The 16127-nt window shown below is 42.0% G+C and overlaps 1 protein-coding gene across 6 annotated transcripts in view; it reads left to right on the top strand.

Annotated features, from left to right (window-relative positions):
- fab1 (fab1 kinase) overlaps positions 1-16127 on the top strand; it is a 248905-nt gene that overhangs the window by 100491 nt on the left and 132287 nt on the right. For all 6 annotated transcript variants that reach the window (XM_068382042.1, XM_068382041.1, XM_068382038.1 and 3 more), the window contains 3 exons: positions 6174-6335; positions 13177-13378; positions 13738-13842. In XM_068382042.1, coding sequence (XP_068238143.1) covers positions 6174-6335; positions 13177-13378; positions 13738-13842 — 469 coding nt within the window. The remainder of the gene's footprint in view (positions 1-6173; positions 6336-13176; positions 13379-13737; positions 13843-16127) is intronic.

Raw genomic sequence — 16127 nt, 5'->3', positions numbered from 1 at the left:
TCGCAGTAAAAACCGCAACCGAAAAGGGCTAGAGACCCAAAACAACAGGGTCAAAAGGGTGCAAAGCAGGCCTTTTGCAACAAGAAGTCCTTTCGTAGAGGAAAGGGAAAGAGGGGATACGGCCAAGGCTGGTTTCAATAGGCCAGGCAATCCTCCCATTTGCCCACCTGTGGGGGGATGCCTGCAAAGCCGCTGGCGGAAGTGGCTTCACCATGGGGCTGAACCCTGGACGGTAGAGGTGATTCGTGCAGGGTATCGCATCCCGTTCAAGCTCTCTCCCCCTCCACTGACTTGAGTGCTGATTCCATTGAACTCCTGTGCGAAGGGATCCACACTGGAGTTTGCCCTCAGGGCAGAAGTCCAAACCATGTTGGAGAAGGGCGCTCTCCAGAAGGTCCTTGATGGGTCCCCAGGCTTTTACAGTTGACTCTTTATTGTGAAAAAGGCGTCTGGAGGCTGGAGACCAGTCATCAACCTGTCAGCCCTGAGCAGGTTTGTCGAACAGACACGGTTCAGGATGGAGACAGCCGACACTGTCAGACAAACGATAAGACCATGGGACTTAATGTGCACTCTAGATCTAAAGGACGCATACTTCCAGATCCCAATTCATCCGTCTTCCAGGAAGTATCTAAGATTCATGTTCAATCGTAAGCATTACCAATTCAGGGTACGGTGTTTCGGTCTTTCCACAGCACCTCAGGTCTTCACGATAGTATTCTTCCTAGTATCATCTTGGGCCCACAGAGTCGGCATCCGTCTCTTATGATACTTGGACGACTGGCTGATTCTGGCAGACTCGATAGCAGCCCTTCTCCGCCGTAGAGACAAGCTTCTAAGGTTTTGCCAGGATCTGGGGATCGTGGTAAACCTTGAAGTCTCATCTGCTTCCCTCAAGAACTGGTATACCTAGGCATGTGATTAGAAACCCTAAGGCACAAAGCGTTCCCATCAGACGAAAGAATTCAGAGACTGAGGGAGATTGCACAGGTCTTCCTCAGTCGGGAAGAGCTCCCGGTGCAGTGTTGGCTTCGTCTTTATCGGCCACCCCTCTCCCTGACTGGACTGGTCCCCAACAGTCTCCTCAGGATGAGATCCCTCCAGTGGCGACTGAAATCCCAGTAGAACCAGCACACCGGTTCCCGGGATCACCTAGTCCGCATAGGACTAGAGGAACTGTCGCACCTCAGGTGGTGGTTGGCAGAGCCAAACCTCTGCAAAGGGGTCGATTTTCTTGTCTCTCCCCCGGAATTGATGCTCTTTTCGGATGCATCAAAAGAAGCGTGGGGGCCTCACGTGCTGCACCGTTACATCTCCAGCCAATGGACCGAATCAGAAAGGTACCAGCACATAAATCTCTTGGAGATGAGGGCAGCCTTTCTGGCCCTCAGAGTTCCACCAGGTCCTGGCGGGGCACTCCGTGGTGGTGATGAGCGACAACACCATGGTAGTAGCTTATCTGAGCAAACAGGACGGTACGTTTTCGCAACAGCTGTGCCATCTGGCAGTAGAGATACTCAGATGGGCAGAACACAACTCGGTGACTCTATCAGCTCGCTTCATTCCAGGCAAGTGGAATGTGCTAGTGGACAAGCTGAGCTGAGCAACTCAGTTGGCACTGAGTGGTCTTTGACTCCTCTGATAGCCAACAAAGTCCTGACTTTGTGGGGTTCCCCAACTGTGGATCTGTTCGCAACGGCGCTGAATTTCAGGCTCCCATTTTACTGCTCCCCAATCCCGGATCCCCAAGCTCTTTGGCAAGATGCTTTCCAACAACGGTGGATAAACCTGGACGCTTACGTGTTTCCCCCCGTTCTTTCTGATGAGAAAAGTCCTCAACCAGGTACGAGCAAGCAACAACTAGCAAATGACCCTCATAACTCCACTAAGGCATCACGCAGAATGGTTCCCAGACCTTCTGCATCTCCTCACGGAGATCCTGAGGGAGCTCCCCCCACAATCCGACATCCTCAAACGACCACATACCAACATCTTCCACAAAGCCGTAGCTTCTCTTCGACTTCACGCATGGAGACTATCCAGTAGCACCTCACACAGAGAGGCTTTTACCCTCTGTAGGCAAGATTCATTTTCTTTGTGCATCCTAAGTATTAATAGTTACTTTGTCACCAATACCTCTTGAGGGAGGGTATTGGATATGTCTTAGAACTCGTACTTATCTTCGAGTTCTTACTTTACTTACTTTGATGGCTGCTTTTCCGGGCCCATAGAGCAGGAGAACCCCACTCTCTACAGGACCTCCACTTTCGTTTCACCTTATTCGTTCAGAGTATTTAAAGTTTCATATCGCCTATTGTTCATTTACTGTTAAATCGTCACTGTCAAAAGACTCATGACATAAGTCTTCAGTTTCCTCTTGAAAGCCTTAATGTCTTCAATCATTCGAATGTTTTATGAGAGCTTATTATATAGTCTCGGGGCCGCATATTTAAAAGGTTCTGGAGCTTACAGTAGACATAAATCTAGGTTCCAATAGTTTGAAGCCATCTATAACTATTCTTGTGTTGACACGATTTGTTGGCTGCGCAATATGTAGCAATTCTCTCAAGTATTTTGGACGCCCGGTTCTGATAACTCGGTGGGTTATTGTACATATTTTAAAGTCAATTCTCACTTTAATTGGCAGCCAGAGTAAATCAATTAGTATAGGGGTGATCCTTTCTCTAGGTGGGACACCTTTTATCAGTCTTGCTCCTCTGTGTATTATGTTTTGTAATTTCTTAAGTTGCACTTTTGGTAAATTGTAGTAGATAGAGTTGCAGTAGTCAATCCTGGTAATAACACAGTTTATCACAAGTTTCTTAACAGAATTTTCGTCCAGGTACTTTTTCATTAACGCTATATTTCTTAGATGATAACCAACTGTTTTTATTACATTATTTATTTGGGCATTTAGAGACAGGTTACAGTCAAGAAATACACCTAGATCTCGAACTTTACTAGATATATCGGCACCGAGTCATTATTTATGTTCATTTGAATATCACCTAAGTTTTTCACGCTGTTTCTCTTGGTCACCACCATGAATTCAGTTTTGTTCTCATTTAATTTTAGTTGTTTAAATGTCATCCATTCTCTTACACTATCAAGGATTCGGTTTAGTTTCAGAAGTGTCATGTATATCATTTATGGAGAAGTAAAATTGTCACATCTTCAAATACTTTAAAACTTCACGCCATGCTTTTGTAGCATTTTCGATAGACCAATTGTAGATGCAGAATAAGATGGGGCCAAGTACACTCCCCTGGGGTACCCCTCTGTTTAAGGGTTCATATGAAGAATGAGTTTCCAATTTGTACACAGCAATTTCTACTAACCAAGTAGTCTTTTAGGTATTCGAAAGCTCGATCTTCAACGCCTATGGACCGTAGATCATTTAGTAGCAGTTCATGCACCACTGTATCAAAGGCAGCACTGAGATCGAGCAGTATTAAGATACCACATTTATTTTCATCCATCATTTTTAGCATATCATTTACAACAGAGCAGATGGCTGTTTCCATAGAGTATAGTTTCTGTAAGCAGATTGGTTGTCAGGCAAAGCTTCTATTACTTCCCGGGGCTGACTAGTTGTTCGAGAATTACATATTCAAGCACTTTTGAGACAAAGAATAGATTTGAAATAGGTCTATATGAGCCTAATTCCTGGTAGTCCAGCGCATTTTTGAGAACTGGTGTGACTATAGCCATTTTCTCAGATTTAGGAAACTTACATTCATCAATGCTTGCTTTTGCTATTCTCATTATTATTTCGGCTAGACTAGGAAAGTGTCTCTCTCTAATTGCTTCAGATATTGGCATAGGATCGATCGCGTAGTTTGTTTTCTTTGCTCTCTTGATAATTCTGGTGATGTCGTGTTGTGTTGTTAAATCTTATTAATTTTGTCGGTGTCCCTGGTGTATCATTAATCTGATGTTGAGTATTTACAAATGACATGGTGATATTTCCAATTTTTTTTTTAAAGAATACTAAAAAATAATTTGCTAGTTCCTGGTCACTGTACCCATCAGGTAGCTTCTTTTCTTTTACATTTCCCATTATACCATTCAGGAGACGATATAATTTATTTATATCTGTTGCTGCTTCGAGGATCTTTCTCTTATAGTATTCACTTTTTTTCCTTCTCAGTAGGTAGTTATATTGACATATAGCATTTTGTATTCTACCCAAGTACTTTCAGTTTTTAACCTATTCCACTTTAAGTTTTTTTTTCCTTTTTTTTTCCTTTTTTTTTTCTTTTACCACTAAAGTCTCTCCATCAAACCAAGGAGATTGTTTTTTTATTGTTATAGTGTTTTCCATCAGTGGGCACTTGGTATCATATTCACTTTTACTCACAATTTGTAAGTGGTCATAAGACAGTTAGCACACTTAGCTCCTAACAGACGTTGGACATCATGATCACAGGGAATGTTGATAGCATCATTTATTTTCTTTGTAACTTCTTGAATAAATACAGTAGGAGAAAAATTTGATTTATATGTGAAGTTTATTTTCTTTACTAATACATGTTTCTTTAGAGGTAGACTAAATGCAATAAGTATGTGTACTGGGGAGATAGTACATTTCTCTTAAACTTTTATATCAGATACAATATTATTCATGTCATCTCTTAGAACTAAGTCTAGTGTATGCCCAGTTAAAGTAGTTGTGCAGTCGACATTATTCACTAGTCGATATGATTCTAGTAACTTGCTGAATTTCAAAGCGTCGGGATTTGATGCGGCATCTATCCAAAAATTGAAGTCTCCACAGATAACTAATTCGTCTTTCTCCATGATAATCATGTTAATGAGAGCACCGAATTCTCAAAGAAGATACTAGTGTTTGTTTTAGGAGGTTTGTAGATTGTTACAAAGGATATTCTTCTATTTTTGGCGTAAATTTTATTTCTATATATTCAAAGCTTGTTACACTAATTTTTTTCAACATTTTGAGATTTGAGTAACTTATAAGAGTCCGACATCCCCACCAGACCTACCTTCTCTCGATATGTGAAAGAAGACGTGTGGGGCGTCATTTCAGTTATCTTTGCCTTGTCCAAGTTATTTAGCTATGTTTCAGATAATGTTAGTATATCTAAATATTTCTAGTTTATCAATTCTCCAATTTGAACAGTCTTATTACCTACAGATTGTATATTTACTTAGCTACAGTTTGACATACCTAGTAATCATGATCAGTATTTTCAGCTAGTCTTTTCAATTCCAAGTCAAAAGTATTGCAGTCTCTAGAATTTACTGTCACTTGCTCTGTTTAACTTTGTGCAGTTTACACACTTTGACACTTCCGAATTACACTCCCTGGTGGAGTTCCTACGTAAAGACAGTGACTAGTCTCTCTCACACAAGCTTCTACAGGCTGCTATCAGTGTTACCTTGTAACTACTTTGATTTTAGTGAGGGTAGGGTTCCTACTAATTAGATGATAAATCAATTAAGAGAGAACCCCGGGTCTTAACCAAGGCCAGTTGGTAGGACCTCCTCCCTCCTTAGAGCAAGTCACCCTATAAATAGTGGAAGGTTTGTATCTGTGTCGGAACAAATAACAAATTTGGAAATAATTTTTATTTTTCCTAACATACAAACCTGGAGCTATTTATACAAATTGGCCTGCCACCCTGTCCCTCTAGAAGTCCTGCCAGACAGCAAAAGTGGTTACTCAACCGACAGGTGTGAGTGAGTGGGGTAGCCGGTCTACCCCACCCCCTTCTGCTAACTAGCGGATGAGGGTAGTTATCCCTCGCTAAATTGTCTTGGTTAGTTTTCAGCATTGCCGAAAGTAATACCCTTTAAAAAGCTCCAGGTTTGTATGTTAGGAAAAATACAAATTATTTCCAAATTTGTTATTTTTATGCTTCAGTAGATAGTTGGAAATTCCTTTAATAATGTTTCCTTCAGTATTCACAGGTTTTTTGTTTATCTAAGTCATATATAATAGAAAAAGGAAAAATATAAACTGTAACTGAGAATTTATAAACTTCTTTTGTAAGGTATTATAGCTGTATCTGCCTGACAATGCTGAAGATCAAACTTAAATCTGAATATCCTATCGCTCCTAAAATAGTTTGTTTATATGGTTTGATGCAAAAAGATTTTTTGGTACATTTGTTACTTGTATTATGAGAGATTTAAAATGTATTTATTTGCAGTACTATGTGGAGTGCTCATGAGACAGCACTTCTATGTCAGCTTCTTGATTCTGGAGGTCTCTCACCCTCTTGGGCTGAAACAATATTACCCATAGTTCATACAGTTACTGAAATCATTCGACCTGATGTAAAAAATGACAGTGATGATATGGATATTAGACAGTGAGTATATTTTATGAATAAATGTTATATTTTAGTATTTTTATAAACAATTTCCTCCACAGTCTTTTGAAAAACTTTATGCAAAAATAAGTAATATCTCTCTGAGAAAGCTACAGGCCTGGGTCTTGAGAAATAGTTATTGCTTGCCCACTTCACTGTAATGATGGATATTACTGTACTTTAATGCCTTTTTGTTCCGTAACTGGAATATAAAACTTACGCCATTTATTACGGGTTGTTACTTTTAGCAAAGCTGAAAGGACAAGCCATTATAGTTTTAGTGAGTGTTAACTACCTACCCAATTCACTAGTTAGCCGGGGTAGGGGGGTTTAGCTTGCTGCCGCTCCCGCTCCCGCTCACACACCAGTGATTTAGCTCGCTTTACTTTCGGCTCGGATGGTGTAAGGTAATTGCCGTTCTTCATCCTTCGCCTATTTGGACTGCCATTAATGCTTTTGTTTTGGCTTTTTCTTTTATTAGTGTGTGTATATGTGAGTTGACTTCTGCGACCATGAGTACTTGCCCTGGACTCGAAGGTTGGCCCTGCGGAACCTTCATGTCGGCCGTGGACACTTCAGTCCTGGACTCTTTTGTGGATCGTTCACGATCCCTGTCGATGCATGTTCATCCTTCCAAAGGGCACATCCTGGTTCCAGTTAAACCTTCACGCCGACCTGCTGACCTGCTTTCACCATTCCTGTCTCTTATTCATCATCTACCTGCTCGTGCTGCACCTCCTAAGAGCTTAGCTGCTCGCCAACACACTCCAGCACGGCAGTGCCCTCCAGTACACCAGTGCTCACCAGCATCACGTCAGTGCCCTCCAGCACTTCAACGCTTTCCAGTGCGTCATCGCTTGCCAGTGTGTCATCGCTTGCCAGTGCATCATCGCTTGCCAGTGTGTCAGCGCTCTCCAGTGCTTAAGCGCCCTTCGGTGCCTCAGCACTCCCTTGCTCATCAGCGCACTCCAATGCACCAGCGATCTCCTGCTCGCCGGCGCCCTCCACACATTCTCGCCAGTCTAAAGACAGTTTACCAGCTCACCAGCGCAACAGCACGCTCCTACACGATAGAGGTCTCATGTGCAACGCTGTGCTCCTGCGCTCCCGTGCTCTCCAACTTGCAAGCGCTCTCCTAAGCGCCAGCGCTCGCCTATGTTCCAGCCCACAAGCGCTCACCTGCTCCCTCATTTACCTGTGCAACAGCGCTCTCCTGTGCAGCGTCGTGCTGTGCGCAAACACTCGTGCGCGCGAGCGATCTCTGGCTCACCAGCACTTGCCAGCACGCCAGCGCTCACCAGCACGCCAGCAGGTTCTACAGGCTTCAAGATTCAAGGAACTTCACAATAGAGATTATGACAGGTCATCATTGCCCCATTCTCCTGCCCATAAACCCATTACAGCGCAACCACCGAGGAAAGGGAAAGGCTCCACAGAAGGGTTCAGGATCTCGAAGATTCGGTCTACAAAGGTGGACCCACCACCACAAACATCAGTTTAAGACTCCTCGCAGGGAACCTTCGGTCCATATCCTTTCAGGGGTCTATCCGACAGTGCGTCTATCAACAAGCAGCCTTGGTTTGGTGTCATGGTCAGAGCAGTAGTGCAAGCCTTCGGGCCTCCCATGACATCTCTATTATCACTGACCTCCCTTCCAATGGCACCTGCAGACCCACTGCGAGGAACCTTGGCTTCTTCTCCCCTGAAAAGGAAAAGAAGAGTCTCAGACACGATCAAATGATTGTTGTTGTTATTACTAGCCAAGCTACAACCCTAGTTGAAAAAGCAAGATGCTATAATCCCAAGGGCTCCATCAGGGAAAAATAGCCCAGTGAGGAAAGGAAACAAGGAAATAAATAAACCATATAAGAAGTAATGAAAAATTAAAATGAAATATTTAAAAAAAAATTAATAGATAATTCGTACAACTATAAAAACTTATGTCAGCCTGTTCAACATAAAAACATTTACTGCAACTTTAAACTTTTGAAGTTCTAATGATTCAGCTACCTGATTAGTTAGATCATTGCACAATTTGGTTACAGCTGGAATAAAACTTCTAGAATACTGCGCAGTATTGAGCCTTATGATGAAGGCCTGACTAGGTAGTAGGTTGGCCAGGGCACCAGCCACCCGTTGGGATACTACCGCTAAAGAGTTATGGGGTCTCTTGACTGGCCAGACAGTAGTATATTGGATCCTTCTCTCTGGTTATGGTTCATTTTCTCTTTGCCTACACACACACACACACACACACACACACACACACACACACACACACACACACACACACACACACACACACACACTGAATAGTGTGGCCTATTCTTTACATATTCTGTCATCATACACCTGGCAACACTGAGATTACCAAACAATTTCTTCTTACTGCACTGCGATTGTTCAGTGGCCACTTTCCTCTTAGTAAGGGTAGATGAGACACTCTAGCTATGGTAAGCAGCTCTTCTAGGAGGAGGACACTCCAAAATCTAACCATTGTTCTCTAATCTTTGGTAGTGCCATAGCCTCTGTATCATGGTTTTCCACTGTCTTGGGTTAGAGTTCTCTTGATTGAGGGTACAATCAGGCACACTATTCCATCTTATTTTTCTTCCTCTTGTTTTGTTGAAGTTTTTACAGTATATAGGAGATATTTATTTTAATCTTGTTCTTAAAATATTTTCTTTTGTTTCCTTTCCTCACTGAGCTATTTTTCCTGTCGGAGCTCTTGGATTTAGAGCGCCCTGCTTTTCCAACTAGGGTTGTAGCTTAGCAACGCACTAGGAAAGCGATGGAAACTCCTTCCCTCAGGTACACGCACCATCAAGTTTCTTGCCAATCAAGTTTTGAACTTATGGGCAAACACCATTCTGAAACATTGAGATGTGTTGTCAGAGATTCTATCAGCAGATCCCAAATGCTGAGATCACTAGGTTCAGGAACTCCTCTTTATAGGGTACACCTCTGTTTGAGCAGGAGGACGTGGAACATGCTGCTGATAGATGGAGAATTCCCACCAGGACTCCCTCCTCCATAGTGCTTGTGCACTTTGGACCTAAAGGATGTGTACTTATGCTAATCCACCCATCTTCAAGGAAGTTCTTGAGATTCAGCCTAGACAACAGAAAATACCATTTCAAGGAGCTCTGCTTCGGTCTTTCCACAGCACCTCAAGTCTTCACCAGTGTGTTCACCCTAGTATCATCTTGAGTACACAGGATTGGCATCCATCTTCTCCGTTATCTGGACGACTGGCTAATCCTAGCAGATTTTGTGGCAACCTTTCTTCAACACAGAGACGAACTTCTGAGACTTTGCCAAGATCTGGGAATCATGGTATACCTCGAAGTCTGCCCTTCTTCCTATGCAGAGACTGGTATACCTAGGCATGATAGTAGACACCAATCTCCACAAAGCCTTCCCATTAGACGACAGGATAATTAGGCTGAGAAAGGTCACAAGACCCTTTCTCAGACTGGAAGAACTTCCAGCCCGACGTGGTCACGTCTTCTCGGACACCTTTCATCTCTGGGCCGTCTAGTTCCCAACGGTCGCATCACTGACCTCAAGTGGTGGGTGTCAGAAGAGAACCTACGAAAGGGAGTGGATCTTCTCGTCCTCCCCCCAGATTTGATGCCGTTCTCAGACTCTTCAAAAAAAAGGGTGGGGCCCAAATGCTGCACCACACGACCTCAGGCCTCTGGTCAGGGTCTGAAAAGTACCTCCACATAAATTTCTAATAGATGAAGGCCATCTTTCTGGGCCTTCAACAGTTCCACCAGTTCCTGGCAGGCCACTCAGTGGTGTTGATGAGCGACAATACCACAGTAGTGGCTTAGATCAACAAACAAGTAGGTACCTTTTTGCAGCCCCTATCCCATCTAGCAGTAAAGATACTGAAATGGGCCGAGATTCACTCTATACCACTATCGGCACGCTTCATTTCCGTGAAGCGGAATGTGCTCACTGACAACTTGAGCAGAGTATCTCAGATAGTGAGTACTGAGTGGTCTTTGGATCATCTAGTAGCCAACAAAGTCCTGAATTCGTGGGGTTTTCTGACTGTGGATCTCTTCGCAATAGCCCTGAACTTCAGACTCCTGTTGTGCTGCTCCCCAGTCCCAGACCCCAAGGCTCTCTCTGGCAAGATGCATTCCAACAACGTTGGGACAACATCGACGTTTACGCCTTTCCCCCGTTCTGTCTGATGAGGAGGGTACTCAACAAGACCAGAGCATCGGTCAACCTCTCAATAACACTCGGCTCTGCTATGGCATCATGCGGAATGGTTTCCGGACCTTCTGCACCTCCTGACGAAGTCTCCAAGAGAACTCCCTCCATGACACGATCTACTCAAACAACCACACGCTAACATCTTCCACAAAGCCATAGCTTTGCTACGACTTCATGCTTGGAGACGAGCCAGCATCTCCTCGCTCAGAGAGGATTTTTTCAACAAGTTGCGAGCAGGATGTCTAGATACCTGCGGAAATCATCAGCAGCAGTCTACCAGGCAAAGTGGAAGGTCTTTTGTGGTTGGTGTCGTTGAAGGGGGGTCTCTCCACTCGATGCCACTATTCCAGCAATAGCAGAGTTCCTCGTCTATTTGCATGAGGAAATACGCCTTTCAGTCTCGGCGGTTAAAGGCTATTGTTCGGCCTTAAGCCTAGCGCGTAGACTCTACAGAATGGATATTTCTTCATCGCTAGAACTTGTCTTACTCATACGGAGTTACGAACTTACCTGTCCTCGGTCTGAGTGAAGAACGTGGTTCGAGTTCTCCGGTCTCTAGAGATCTCACTATAAACCATTACGACAGGCAACAGATCGCCACTTCACTTGGAAGACGTTCGGCTTCATCCCTGTGTTTGTACCTAAGACTCAGAATCCGGGAGTAGCAGATCCCCAATTTGACTTGCGTATTTAGTCTCCGCTTTGTAACTGATGACCATGATCATCTCTTATTCTGCCCAGTGAGGAGTTTGAGGCTCTACCTCAAGCGAACAGCCGCAGCATGTCCACGTGTGCCAGCACTTTTCGCCAGCACAGGGAGGAACAAAAGGAGGGTCACTAAGAATACCATCTCTCCCTGCATTGGCAAGGTCATAGACCATGCCCTGAATTCAAACCCTCCTTCACGATGTCAGGGGCATAGTTACATTCTTGGCCTTCAAAAGAAACTTCACAGTGACAGACTGGGTGTAGTAACGTCAAAACACATTCACAGCCCCACCTGCAACACGTGACCCACAGGAGGCTCGATATAATACCTCAAGCTCCTTATTGGACAAGTAGTAGAAGGTTGAGGGCACTGTTACCCAGTTTTAGTCTATGTAAATGAAAAGGTTTGACTGGCTCTTATTCTTTTCTTCATCCTCCCCTCTCTTTGGGGAAAGCAGCATCCTGGGTTCTCTGCATAAGCTGACCTCAAACCAGTGCAGGTAATCCATGCTCCCTTGTGTTCCTAGTATTAACCTAATACTGTTGCGTCCCCATACCCTGGCGAGGTGGTATTAAGTCCTGGTTACAACAGTTCCTACAAAAAGACAGAATAACTTTTACCTGGACAGTCACACTTCTAAACATCTCAACACACAGCTTACTTAGGCCGCGGACCTTGCGTAGCAAGGTTTAGCGAGGTGCAGGGGCTCGTAATTTTTGTTACAAACCTATTCAAAATAAGGAGCCCCTGGGTAAAGCCAAAAGCCAGTTTGGCTGGGACGTCCACCGTCTTAATGGGCGAGTCATCCGTAATAAATAACGTAGGTTTGTATTTCAGTTACAGAACAAATGACAAATTCTTAGATAATTTGTATTTTTCTTAACGATAGAAACTTTTAGCTATTCATACAAACTTACTCGCCAGCCCTATCCCGCTTGAAGTCCTACCTCCAAGCAAAGGGAGCTAAATCACCGGTGTGTGAGCTGGAGTGGTACCAAGCTACCCCTCCTACCCCAGCTAACTAGCGGAATGGGTAGTTAACCCTTGCTAAAATCTTAATGGTTTGTCCTTTCAGCTTCGCTAAAAGCAATAACCCCTAATAAATAGCCAAAGGTTTGTATCGTTAGGAAAAATACAAAATGTCTCCGAATTTGTCATTTCTCCATTCTTTTGAAATAGATTAAGATTTTAGTAATTTTGAAAATTATCTTCAAAGATTTGCATTTTTTCCATTTTCTTAATATAAGATTTTTATTTTTGCAGTTAAGGTTTTGGATAAATATTTGAATAAGTTATTTCTTTGGTGTGTGACTGCTGTCAGATTTTGAGAAGTGGGATTCTGTACTTGTTCATTGTAAGGGAAATGACACTCTTTGTGGCTGTTTAATATTTTCTTTTTGGGAGAGGTGGAAAATATTTTAATTTTTTATAAGTTAATATTTCTTTTTTTAATCACAATGCATCATTTTTATGTGGCAAAATTTTTGGCCTAAGAGATCCACATGTTCCTTTTTGCTAACAGATGGTTTCCTAGTTTTTTTATGCATGTCTCTACCTAGAATCCCAGATATCCATTAGCCTTTTGAACCTTTTATGGTACCCTATTGGAAATTTCTAAGCCTGGAAATATGTTGGAGGGTTTATATAGTTATAAAAATATATAAATTACTTTTGAATATTTGTTTAATTTCAAAGAACTCTGGGTTATATAGCTCAGAAAACTACAATTTTTTTTTTAGTTTTCAATTTTATCAGAAAAACTCAATGCAAGAGTATGAACTTCTTGAAATAAACCATGATTGTGGCAAAATGCTCATTTGAAACTGATGGGTAAACACTTTGAGACCTTGGATATTCTTTGAATCATTCCATTTCTCTCTTTTTTTATTTTTCTTTTAGATACATACAATTTAAAAAAGTTCCTGGTGGGAGTCGAAGCGAATGCCAAATACTCAATGGTGTAGTATGCACTAAGAATGTAGCTGACAAGTCGATGTTAGTGCGTCTGTCAGATCCTCAGTTACTTCTGGTTGCATCAACTATAGACTACCAAAGAGGAAATGACAACAAGCTCCTTACTTTGGATAACCTATTGCTACAGGTAACTCCGCTTGAAAACAATTACCTGTACATCCTATAATCATGCACAGTACTTTTAAGTTCTTAATGTCTTTTAGATCTGCATTTTTTAACCTATCAAAACTTTAGTTCTGATTTCAATTGATTGTCATTCACTTATATTGTCATTCTAAGATTGGGTTGAATAATGCATTGGCAGCTGAATTCACTCCATTACTCAGAGGCTAAGGTTAACTAAAAGCAAATAATTTAAGAATCGGATAATCCTTCTTCCTGCTTATATGGAGGTAATATGCTCAAAATCATTTTTTATTTTTAAGAATTTGATGAATAGTTTTCGTAGTTATAATTTAATTATTTTTTCTAACTTTTGTATTTTAGGAAGCAGATTATCTCAAAAACGTTGTAGCCAAGATAGCGTCGTACAAACCAAACATTATTTTGGTGGAGAAGAGTATAGCCTTCCTAGCAAGGGAATACTTACAGGTAATTATCAACATTGACATGCAATTTTGATGTCCCACTCTGTAGAAATACTCTATATATTGTCACCTCAAAGTCTCATAAAAATTTACAGTATTATATATGGTGACTTATAATATTAAGCCTGAATTTTCAAATAATTTACTTTGATTAGGCCTTAAGATTGAGAGCAATAGGCTGTTATGTTCATCATCAACAATTTCAAACTGAAAGATAATCATATTTGAAAGAGGTTGTTTCAACATTCAAAATCATTGGGCATTCATATGAAGTACTGTACTGTATACCTAAAAGTCCATCAACTTATGATAAAAACTTATAAGTAAAATATCCATGTTTAAAGAAAATTATTTCCATGAATCTTACCTCTCAAAAGTAAAGGCTCACAATTGCCACTCCCAGCTTGGTTACCTCTGAATAAAAAATTATGAAAAATCTTTCGCTGCCATTCTCCCTCTCCCCATGTAGGACCACTGAACCCCCATCGCCACTCGCCTACCATGTACCAAGAGGCATTGGAAAACAGGTTCCTTGGTAAAATCTAACAACAAAGATTTATTTCTTTGCGTTATATCCAGCTAAGACGTTCCTCTTATGGGCTGTCTCAGTTTGAGTGCCTTTCATATTTTTGGTGTCGGTTTGTGTTTATTTGCCTTTAAATGTAACTGGTATATTTGCAGTTTAAGGTATTGTCTGAAATCTAAGACTAAGATATATTTTTACAGTTTAATTCCACTTTTCTTCTTTTTTGTGGCTCGGATTGTTCTTGACCCCTCATTTCCCTAAATGTTTAGACCTTGATTATAAGATATAAGATAAATGGTCAGCATAAATCAGCTAAGACTAGGTTAAAGAAAGCTGCTAAGGTAAGTGTAAGGAAAGACAATTTGAGTAAGTCTAATGAAGGGATTTTGACGAAGGAAAAATCTATTTCTGGGCGAGAGACCTGTGCCGCCCAGTGAAATGCTCCTTAAGCACCATTTCAAAGGAATATAACTGCTAATATTACCAGAGAAAAAATGTAAAGGAATGCTAGGTTGAACTAGCTCGCTCACCTAATGGTGTCGGTATAGACTGGGGCGAAATACCAGAGGTCTCGTACCATTTAGACTTCTCCTCTTCGAAATCCCCCAATAGTGAGGTGCCGTTCAACCTCCCCTGCCTCGCAGACCAGTACTACTAACTCAACCCACGCTTGCCCATCACTCCTTACAGCACCCTTAAGTTTGGGGTCTGAATAGGGTGGGTTCACTGGGCGGCACAGGTCTCTCGCCCAGAAATAGATTTTTCCTTCGTCAAAATCCCTTTTCTGGGCTCAATCCCTGTGCCGCGCAGTGAAATAGTACCAGAGAAAACGAACCCAAACTTTATTAACTATACGGGAACGAATTAAAATCAACATAACAAACAGTGGTTTAATCAAAAGTTAACGTAGAAGACGGACGTCTTTAATAACATCAGCATGATAAGGTATAATATCCCAGGAAGGGAAGACAAAAGAACATTAACTTAAAACAAAACCAATTAAGGTCAAACACTGGAACAAATTACATACACTTGAACACTAAAGAAATACAGTTCGTATGGAAGAATAAATTGAACAATGATAATAAAATGGCAATGTTACGAACTAGGAACACCCATGGGTGTGATACAACAAACCGAACTCAGGTAGGAACTGTAAGTGAGGCAGGTAAGAGGAAGAAGGTGGAAGATATAGGATTCAGGGATTAGTTAGAAGGAATTTGTCCGGGGGATACCATGCTCCCTGCAGCTACGGTAGCGAGTTTAAGGGCCTCTAATTGTTTAAGATAGTGCCGCTTGAACACTGAGGGGGATTTCCATCCGGTATATTTAGAGATATCTGTAAAGTTCATATGATGGAAAAAATTTATTGAGGTCGCTACCGCCCGAATGTCGTGGACGTGAGGAAAAGACTCTGGATTGGCCTGTTTAATAAAATACAATATCTGTTGTCTGATCCCTTTCAAAGTTATAGTCCCTCCCCGCTCCCTGATGAACAAGGGTCCCGAGGTCTTATAGGAAGTCCTTGATAGAAAGGACTTTAGAGTGGTAACCGGGCATAGGGAAGGATCCTGAAGGAGAGGGATAATTTTCCAGGAGGACCATCTATTCTGAGGGTCTTCATTTTTGGCCAAGAAGACCTTGTCTGGGGAGAGGAGGACCTCTCCTGACGGAAGGAACTCTATGTGGCCTGGATCCCTTGATAAGGCAGCTAATTCCGAAATCCTGGCGCCAGATGCTAAACTCACGAGAAAGAGAGTTTT

The sequence above is a fragment of the Palaemon carinicauda genome, chromosome 10, assembly GCF_036898095.1.
Source record: "Palaemon carinicauda isolate YSFRI2023 chromosome 10, ASM3689809v2, whole genome shotgun sequence".
Taxonomy (NCBI): Eukaryota; Metazoa; Arthropoda; class Malacostraca; order Decapoda; family Palaemonidae; genus Palaemon; species Palaemon carinicauda.
This window is presented reverse-complemented; position numbering and strand designations above follow the sequence as displayed.